Genomic DNA, 10,928 nt, shown 5'->3' on the forward strand with positions numbered 1-10,928 from the left:
CATAATAAATATTTATTTAAATTCATTTAAGGTATTCGTTATAAAGAAAAAATTACATTGCCACGAATTTGATTTACGAAAGAAGGAAAGAAGAAAAAAAGAAGAATAAGATTACTATCTATTAGGTGTTGGAATTAATTCGTAGCGTTTTACAAGTGATGGGAAGTACTTTCATTAATGTATTTTTTAATGCTCATGTGAAATAAATAACATTCTTTCATTAAAAAACGCTACGAATTAATTCCAACACCTAATAGTTTTACTAATGTAGATAAAGTTCGTTATAAAGAAGAAATTATTTATTAGAAGAAAGAAGAAAAAAAAGAAGGATGAGATTGATATTCATTTCTATCAATGTAAATTATTATAACTTTAATCTCGGAGTAACTTTTTCTTTTATTTTCTTTTAGTTTTCTAAGCATTAGAAAAAGATAAAGAGCAAATTAGACTGAGATTAAAGTTAATATGTATTGATAGAAATGGACATAAGGAGGATAAAACTCGGTTGAGACTTTGAAGTCCCGACATGATTAACCTTTTAATTAAATTAACCTTTAAAGAGTTAATTAAACGATTCTTCAGACATATAATTAGATAATTTTTACTTTTTAACTTTACAATCGTCAAGTTTTTTATCGAGATTATTGTTGAAATACCTTCGTAAAGTTAATCAATATTAAAAAATTTCAAAGAAAGAAACATAAAAGAAAATATCTAAGGGAAATCAACAAAGGATAGATAACTTTCACGAAACTATAATATGAGTAACAAATATATTTTCAGATTAGAAAAATTAATGTCAAAAACAAAAGTATAAAAATATTTAATTTTGATGATGTAGAGAATTTGTTTGTATTTTTGCATAAATTCATTGAAATCATCGAAAAGTGAATACTTTACAAAATATTTCGTATTTCATGTATAAATATAAAATATTTTGAATACAAAATGTTTCGTAAAGTATTGATTTTCTGAAAAATATTTTCTTACTTTCCAATTTTACACAAAATAATTAAAAGAATTAATTTATATCAGAAAAAAATCATACGTGAGTCTATATATGTAAAAAATGCAAGCAACTATTATCGAAGCAGAAAATCATTTTCATTTAATAAAATTAATTTTCCGAGATCGACGTTACGTAGTACTTACGTAAACATCTTTTATTCAGATTAATAAAGATTATAAAAATTCCTTTCATTTTAACATCCTACAGAACTGTCATGTATACTGCGTATGGTTCAAAGATAAACGAGACCTTTAAATCCTATTCAATGAGTACTTCGAAAGAAGAGATGATTACGGTAAATTATTGCTCTCGGCCTTACCTAATACGGGACAAGTCAAATTCCTTACAGCGAGGGCTCATTACAAGCACGAGCAAGCTAACAGGTATCGCGGAACAGGTATTGCGCAACGAATTATCTTCGAGTTTCTCGTGAAGGGACATGATCAATAGAGATTTTAACAGGCGCTTTCAAAGATGGTTTCTCGAAAAAAATGTCTTTCGCAAAAATGTCCTTCTACGTGTATATGCATATACACATACACACGAATAGTATCAAGAATGAAAATCGAACGTAAATGGGAGAAGTAACGGCGATATCTGTTTAGAAGTGCGCATTTCTTGTCGTATTTCCTCGGGGTATAAAAACCTGTTGATCGTGCAACTTTATTGTCGAATAAGGTAAAAGAATTGAAAAAGATTTACTCAGAATTAAGAATTAACTGTGAATCCGTTTGTTTCCTTTAAAACAATGGTTCTCACGTAGCTCGGAAAATCGTAACAATTGTCTGCGACCTTTTTAAGGAGATTCTTTATCATATTTATTTTATAGTTCCGCGACTTGAAGTCAAATCCATCTTTTTCACAAACCGATAGAGGCCTCATTTGTAAGCAAAAACGAATTCTCGCACAGCTGAAAAGCTTTTCTTACAATAAAAATATCTTTAAAGCTCAAAAATGACGAAGAAAATACGAAGAAGAGATGTTCCGCGATCGTCGACGAATTTCTGCAGAAAAAAAAAAGTATTTTCTTTCCTGGTCCCGTTTGAAGAACTTAACATTGCGGGGAACGTTGGCTTTCTTCCTTCTCTGCGACGTGAGTTTACGGTGTTTCTCGGCGCACGCCGGGAATATTAAGAGTCTCCCGTATAGTAAGCGATGCAGCATTGCTTTCCAGCGCGCAAAACAAAATGAACGGATACACAGCTTTCTCCTGACTTTCCAAAGCCGAACGCGTCCTTAGGCGATGCACACCTTCGCGAATGTAATTCGCGCTACGACGCGATAAATCGTCGATCGGAAACCGGGAACTTGCTTAAGAAAACCATGTAGACGGGAGGGAAAGGAGGGCACGAGCGACAAATTTATCTCGTTACGATATTATTCCTTCCTCTAACTTTCTTTAATCAACTTAATTATTGAGGCGATAATTTACAGATTTTCGAATTTGCGACGTTTTGCAAATTTGCAAAGAAACGTCACGGAAAGAATGCCTTTGCTGAAGCATCTAAAAATTTAACTAAAAGTAGATCTGAAAATAATTTTATCAAATTATCAAAATCCATAGCGTACATGATGATTTTCTGAGTCTTCATTTCACACGATGGGTCATTTGATGTCTTGGATTAACTTTCATCACTTTAACAAATGTACAAAAATTATTAAGTGGTTCTTATATATATTTTAACATCTTTAGAAAATATTTATAACGTTGCGTACTTAAAAAAAATATATATAAATGTTATAACTATATATAAATGGTATAACCCGGCAAACACAAGACGTTTATTTATCGTTATTCTGATGTCAAAATGAGGTCTTAAACGTCAAAATGATAAGTAGCGTTGCTAAGTAGTTACTTGATGCTTTTAGTTCTTAAAGAAAAGAAATGGACATGGATGACCCAATAGTGTGTACTAAAGCGGTAATTATGTAGGACACTCAAACTGGTTGCTAGACTATCAAATTCTTTTACAACATTGCTTTTACAACTATGCTCGAGTCTATACAATTATTTTAATGATCCAAAATATTTTATTTTCAGATTTATATCTAGCTGAATTTTTAAATATTTTAACAAAATCATTTTTTTCTTTATCGCGCATCATCTCGGATAAAAGAATCGCGAAGAATCATTTCCAGGTAAAGACAAGTTGCTTACACACGGAGGGACGACGAATTACAGACATCAAAGCGACGGCCGACAGCGATTCAGCGGAGGGACGACGGAATGCCAATTTTGTCGAACGACATAACCGCCGGTGTTCGCCCGCGGAAGTGCGGCACCACCTCGTTAGGACAGGTGTGCACGCGCGCGCACGACACACGTGCGGTTAAAAGAGAAGGAAGAAGAAAGGAGGGATAAAAAGAGAGATCTCAGACACATGAACTCCGGGAGGTCTTTACGAATCAAGCGATTCGAGCGTTTATATGCCATGCCGGGCCTATTCCGCGAGAGCGAATCAAAGATCTGGTGAACGGTGTGTGTATCGAGTTGTCGGAGAGAGTGGGAGCGAGGGAGGGGGCAGAGGGGACGACGAATGGGCTGGAGGAGAGGAGTATATCGAGAATGCCCGACGAAGCGGTTCCACGTTCCACAGCGCCACAGCGAGGTCAGCGTCTTTTCTGCGTACGTGGATCCACCGTGAGACGCACGCCGCGCTAATCTTCCGATTTCGACCGATGTTTATTGCTTGCCGACAATATCACCCTCATCACTCATTATTATGGAAATTGATAAGCAAAAACAACATAACACAACGCTATCGACAAGTGCTGCCGCTAAGCGGTACAACGTGACGTATAAATAAATATTTACTTAGTATCGCGCTCGCATGTTCCTTTCACTTGCCGTATCGTTTAGTCGATTGAAATCAATTCCAAACACAGATGTGCGCAGACAATTCGCAATCTAGAACCGCCACCGGTAGAACCGGCAGAAAACCTGGAAGACTTTCGCAAGGAAATGGAAAAGAATATTGTAAAGAGATGGAGTAAGAAGCGAGTCAGAAAACGCGAATGGATCTGAAAATAAAGAAAATAATCGGAAGAAGAGAAAAAATGAGTTTATTATACAAATATAATGAAAAAGAAATCGATAGATTAGCAATACATTATAATACATTCGTATTATAATGTCATGTTGAGAAAATACTGAGGATCTGTTTGTCGCCGTAAACATATTTGACAATCAAATGTACTGTGGTTATAGTTTCTAATTTTCCATTATTATATATATTTTCTTATAAGTAGATTTTCAATTCTTAAGAATATTCTTAATAATAAGTTAAAATGTCTAATTGCAAAAATATTTTTTTAGAATTAGATTTTTTTTTATTATAGTTTTCTGAGATTTTATTATTACATGTATATATTTTTTTTTCTTGTAGGTAGATTTTAGCTATCGTTAAAAATATTCTTAAGACTATTTTTCAAAATATTCTTTTTAAAATACATAATTCTTAAGAATATTTTTAAGAAAGAGATAATATTCTTAACAAAAAAAAACTAAAAATCTATTTGCAAAAAAATATGTATATGTATACATATTTTCTTGCAAGTAGATTTTTAATTTTTATATGCTGTAAAAAATAAAACATTAATTTTGGCTTAAAGATAATGGACTTGCTGAAACATGCAAAAATGTTAAAATTAACATTTCAGCATTTTTGCATGTCTTAACGTCTTTAAGTAAAAATTAATATTTTATTTTTTAGGATGTATAATAATAGAAAACTTAATCTCTATAATTTAATCTCTAATTAAAAGAATATTATTATAATTAGAGATTTTAAGTTGTTAAGAATATTTTTAACAAAGAATTGAATTCTACTTGCAAGAAAATACATGTGTATAACAGAAAACTATAGTACATTCGATTACCAAATATTTCTGATGGCGACATACCTAAGCAATCCATTTAATTGAATCAATTTATTTCTTGTTTGAATATGAGTAAACAAATTCTTGGTTGATGCAATAAAATAACTTAATTTGATTGAACTTAACTTGGACCAAACATTTGGTTATTGTAACATTTTATTTGTTTCTGATGAACAACCTTATCAGATGTCAATGTTTATTAGAAACAAGTAAATGTTTGGTCCAATTAAGTTATTTATCCAAATAAGAAATTAATTGATTCAACTAAATAGATTTCTCAATGCAGAGTCTTGATATTTATCGCAAATTATTAAATTATTTACACATTATTCATGACATTGAAAGTATGATATAAAATGAATAGAAAAATATCTTCGATCCTGCATCGTATTCATATTGTTGTGTGTCATAAATATCAGATGCCAGCCTATTGCAATAATACGTTTCCCCATGTGATAATGCAGGATATCGAATTACTGGTGGTAGTCGCGATAATCTCAAATGGCGCTAGTTCGCTAAAAATAAAGACCTGACCTTTTGCGGAATAGTTCACGCATTTATTCTATATATTTCACGCACGATTGAACTGTTATGCAGCTCATCGTTTCTTCGATATTGAATCGCAAAAGTGATCGCAAAAATCGCTCAAAGTGCAACGGTTTGCAAATTGACACGACATCGGAGAAGTTTTGCTTACGTATTCTTATTTCACGTTATACTTTTTTTGCTGTCAACTGAGAATTGTAATACAGAGGGAACGAAATATATTTCATCAATATCGAATCATTCCTTTCGTTTCTCAAAATAGGTATGATTTAAGTCAATTTCTATCAACATAGATTAACTTAAATCTTAGTTTAACTTACTTTTTATCTTTCTCTAGTTCTCAAAATTAAAAAAAAGTTGAAGAATAAGTTGAATCAAGATTAAAGTTAATCTTCATTAGTAGAAACAAGTTTAAAACAAAAATAAGTTTAGAACAACATTAGTGTGACATCAACCTTTCTTATATAGTGGTTTAAGATGATAATATAATTATCATCTATATATCATTAATAAACACAATACAATATTACTTTGTCGGAGTATCGATCATGTCATTTTTAACTCTCTAGGATGGAAAATGAAAAATTCCTCCATTAACTTCAATAGTAAAAACTAATGTTCACTTTTCGTTTCCGATCTATGGAAAAAAATTATATGATTATCCTTTTCGCAGCGGTGCTATTTACTTTATGTACCTGTTGCGCTTAAAATGCAACAGGTGCGTAATTGGATTGCAAGGGAGAGGGAAAGACGAAAGGCAGAAAATCAGCATCGTGATCACGGTATCGGTTATGTAACTTTTTCCCTAAGGCAGAAACGTGAAAAGTGAAATTTTTTATATTATATGTATATCTGTACACATCATGCAAAAAAATTTTCACACATATATATACATATATGTATATACATAAAGATTTTCACATTTTCGCCTTAGGGAAAAAGTTACATAACCAATACCTTGATTACAGTACAACTTAGGAAGACTTTTTTAAAGTATGCTGTGTGGGTGGTTCGATTAACGAGAAAATAAATTCGTTCTTTGATTAGAGATTGAAATTAGAATTTAACTAATCAAAGCAGAGTTCACTATAAACATGAGATTAATTTCTATTCTTCTATTTTTACTAATATAAATTAACCTTAATCTCAGTTCAATTTATCCATCATTTTTTTCTAATTTTTAGAACTAGAAAAAGATGAAGAATTAGTTGGACCAAGATTAAAATTAAACAACATTGGCAGAAATGGATAATAATCAGTTAAATTCCAATCCAATTTCAATCTATAGTCTGAGCCCCTATTCTTGAAAAGTATCACATACGAGAATTACGGAAATGCTATAATATATGTAACCCATGTAACTGTAGTATTTCGTATGCGATACTTTTCAAGAATAAGGGCTCTGGTTACGGTTTCAGGACATAGAACGTCATCTGGACGTTTTTTAGGATGTCTCTTTAAAGATCTGTGCATCTATGGACAGTGATCAGATAATAAATCAATGAGGTCTGTGTAATTCTCGAATGAACATACCATGCCGTCGCCACGCCGGCCACGTGACACACACGCGCCGGGCGTCGCGATAGCGAAAGGAGCGGATAAGGCACACGCGGGGGGTACCCGACACCTTTACACAGGGTGTTCTACATGCATAGTCCCTGCGTTAGCGGGATTTTTTTCAAACGGAGTATCGGATTCCGATTACGGGCTTGAGTGGTGCAACAACGCGGGAATAAAAAGCAAAACAAGAGGGATATCATTTCTAAAACTCTCTAATCAGAGTCAAGAAAACAGCCACTTTTAATTGGTCTCCCAATGTTTTTGTTTTCTTCTCTTAATTCTTGGGAGAGAGAAAGAGATAAAAAAAATGATAGAACAGGAAGAGAAAAAAATACTAAATGTATATCCTTTCTCGCGTGATTTTAGTAGATAAAATTTAGTAGACAAGAAAAGAACAATTTTGCTGAAGTATTTAAAAGTTTAACAAGATCTGAAAATAATTTTGTTGAATCATCAAAATAATTACATAGGAATTCTATCAAGCATGAGACAAAAAAATTTAATTCCTAGAATAATTAAAAGTTTTAACTTCATTCTAACAACAAGTCTGAATGTCTTACATAATTATTTTGATAATTTAATAAAGTTATCTTCAGATCTCTCTGTATGTAACTAAATTTTTAGATTTCAACAAACTTTCCATACATATTGCATACAAAATGCAACTCGAGTTCAGGAAGTCAATCATGTAATTTTTTCTCTACAGCGGAAACGTGAAGAGTAAAAATTTTTTATATGTACATTGAAAGAAATAATGTTTTATTTAATATATGAGTTACAAAAACTTTTTTACTTTTTATTTAAAAAATTTTGATTAAAACAAAATTTTTTAATTAAAAAGTAAGAAGGTTTGTAAGTCATATATTAATACAAAATATTTCTTTCAGTGTACATATATATGCATATATAATATAAAAATTTTTACTTTTCACGTTTTCGTTTAGGGAAAAAGTTACATAATTCTACAGATTCTTATTAGAAAATCTCTAATCTTTTTTTGCGATGCACATATCGCGAATCAGAAAAAGAAGTCGATCACCAATAATTCGGTATTATACGTCACAACGAAGACGCGTACTCTTATCTGTGAAGAATCGGCGCTGGATGGTGGTTTTTTCACTGATCGTATCCATAAACGACAGTGTTCAAAGATCGACGAATTCATAGACATGCACGGAGAAACGATTAAAATCCATAGCTCATGCCGGAATTAAATGTCTCGCCGTATCAAGAAAAATTACGACTTGTTCTGAAGTTAGATTTTCCGGAACACCCTATATACGCCTTGTTCATAGGAATTCGCTGATAGCATTTATGGGCCAATCGGTTCGATCGACGAACATTTCCAAACGAACAAAATGGAAAACGATGCCTGATGTATATAAAGTCGGTAATCCAAATGGACGAATGAGAGAAGTGCTTCTGCGACTTGATCATCGAAGGAGAAGAAAGACACGCGATCTCTCCGTTACGTCACGATGAAAAATTCATCGCCGAGCGTATTCGGAGGCGCGCAAGTGCGCAAAATGGCGTAGTTCGCGAAATCCCTCGCGTTACATGACCGTTCAAATTCGGCCGCGCGTACACTTTGGCTACACATTTATTTCTGGATTTCCCGGAAACCTTCGACCTTTCCCGTTCGCCCCGGATTCGCACGGATACGTGACACAACGTCGAGACGGACAAAAAATATAAAGAGCGGCAGAGATCGAGATGAAAAAAAAAAAAAACTGGAATAAAGAAAAAAGGAAGAAAAAAAATCGTCACTCACCCTCATCCAGCAGACGTTCCACGTGAATGAAGACATTTGGGAAGGCAGCTAGCTGCTTCCGGTCCTTCAGCAACTGTGACAGGTAGTCCGCTATACTCTGCGTCGTCGTGTTAGTATTATCACACATCGCAAATTGTACTCGGCTGCTTCAATGGCGAATGTTGGCGCGTGTTAGGCGCGCGCGGGCACGCTTAATGCACACTCAAAGGGGAGGCGGCGAGTGAGCGGCGGCGACGACGCGGCGTCGAGACGGGACGGAGAACGGCGAAATTGTTCTCTCTCCGGTTACGAGAGAGCACCAGGCGCGCGCGGACGGGCGGAGACGTACTGACGCAGGAGCGTTTAAAAGAAAAGGAGCCGAAGCGAAGTCAGCGACGACGGCGTTGAAGACGAAAGGGGAGGGGGGCGGGGGGGAGGCAATGACGCGCGAATGGGAGGGAAAGACGAAGGAAAGACAACGAGGAAGGAAAAGGGGACGAAACGAAGGAGGAGGAGAAGAGGAGAAGCGAGACTCCCGCTAACGTGGAGGGATCGGAGCGAGGGTGGTGCGAGAGAGGGGGAAGGATAGGGGGAGGGAGCCGGAGAGCGAACGCGCGAGCGACACTCCTTCGAGAGAGTCGTAAAGTTGCCTTGTCGTTCGTTCTTTTCTTTTTTCTTTCTTTTTCTCTTATTTTTTTCTTTCAGCGATGTAATTCCGTTTGATCGCTTCTCTCCTCGTATTAGCGTCCGATTTCTTCGATATATACTTTTCCCGTCAGCTCCGTCGGAGATAATTCTCTCCCTTTTTCTTCAGTTTTATCCCGCTTGACTCGGCCAATCTTTCCTTTTCGAGGAAACACACTCACGTCGTCACAGTTGACTATTGCGCTTTCAGGAACGATCCCACTGGTAAACGCACGCCGCAGTAGATCGCGAGAAGCGACGTGGGAGCGACAGTAGGAAGGGAGTGAGAGGGAGGGAGATACAGACGGAGAGAGGGAGAAAGAACGTAGAAGGAAGAGAGCGAGAGAGGAGCGTCAAAGATAAATAGAACGATCGACGAAGTTTTGAAGAGAGAAAGAAAAAACCAAAGAGAATCGGGTGAAACGGCAAAGGGAGAGAGAGAGAGAGAAGATTAGACGTGCATAGAGACAATGGTGTATGTCTCTCTCTCTCGCTCGCTTGCGTGAGGAGGGTAAAATCGGAATGCGAATCGCGAGAATTCGAGAGTAAGTACACGCGCTTTGGAATTCTCGGCTCTACTGATTGTACCGCTCGTGCACGGTACATGCGCACCCGCGCCGAATCGAGCCGAGTGACGCCGAGTCGAGCCGAAGAGCGGGTTCGCGGGCGCATGCGCGCTACGTGCGCCGCGTTTTCCTGCGTGTCGTGAGGAACGTCGCCACTCGCCATGCGTTTACCGCCCACTACCATATACGGCTTCTGCATACGCGCTAGCATCGAGCGAGAGCGAGAGAAACGGAAAGAGAAAGGGAGAGGGAGATAAGCGCCATACCATCGTGTCGCGGAGTTGGATAATTCAGGCTCGCGTCCATGGGCCAACGCACCGTCCGTTTCTCTTAACGCGATATTGCGTGTATGTGTGAGGCGAATTATGTTTGTACCTTTTTTTTTTCAGATATGTGGTCTTTCACTACTACGAATGATCTTGCGGGATGTACATATATATTTTATGTCGAAAATGTCTTTGATTTCAGTTGGAACGCCATGAAACTCGCGAAGGAAAGATCACTTCCTCTAAAATTTTTCCGGTGATCTTTTCCAGTTACGAGTTTCCAATTACAATTTTTAATCTTGGCTCGGATCTCACGCGACGTGCGCACGCATGCAAACTCCTTAACTTTTTATATCGGACTTTTTAAGAACATATCTGGTCTATTTATTTTTAAATATCTTTGAGATCGCGATTATAGGAAAATGGAATCAAAATATCAAAAGTTTAAAGTTCATTATAGTATAGATACGAAAGAATAAAATATTTAAGATATAAAATTCTAATTAAATTATGTATCACAGAATTTTTTAGAATCTATATGGATATAAAAAAATGATAGATCCAATATGGTGAATACAAAAAATATATATATAGATATACGTACACAATTCTTTCCAATTTTTATAAAAATTGTAACGTTTTCAAGAAAGAAATATATTTTTAAAAAA

General features: G+C 35.7%; 1 protein-coding gene across 6 annotated transcripts in view; it reads right to left on the reverse strand.

Moving 5' to 3' along the window:
* The window catches only part of how (protein held out wings), a 49,177-nt gene extending 39,211 nt beyond the window's left edge, over positions 1–9,966 (reverse strand). For 3 of the 6 annotated variants that reach the window (XM_087409376.1, XM_087409378.1, XM_087409375.1), the window contains exon 1: positions 8,766–9,625. In XM_087409376.1, coding sequence (XP_087265502.1) covers positions 8,766–8,892 — 127 coding nt within the window. In that variant the 5' untranslated portion in view covers positions 8,893–9,625. Of the gene's footprint in view, positions 1–8,765 lie in introns of all 6 variants that reach the window. The other 3 variants (XM_087409374.1, XM_087409373.1, XM_087409372.1) reach the window with 2 other exon arrangements.
* Between the last annotated feature and the right edge of the window lie 962 nt (positions 9,967–10,928).

Source organism: Acromyrmex echinatior, chromosome 9 (genome assembly GCF_024713525.1).
Source record: "Acromyrmex echinatior isolate Ae372 chromosome 9, ASM2471352v2, whole genome shotgun sequence".
NCBI classification, from domain to species: domain Eukaryota; kingdom Metazoa; phylum Arthropoda; class Insecta; order Hymenoptera; family Formicidae; genus Acromyrmex; species Acromyrmex echinatior.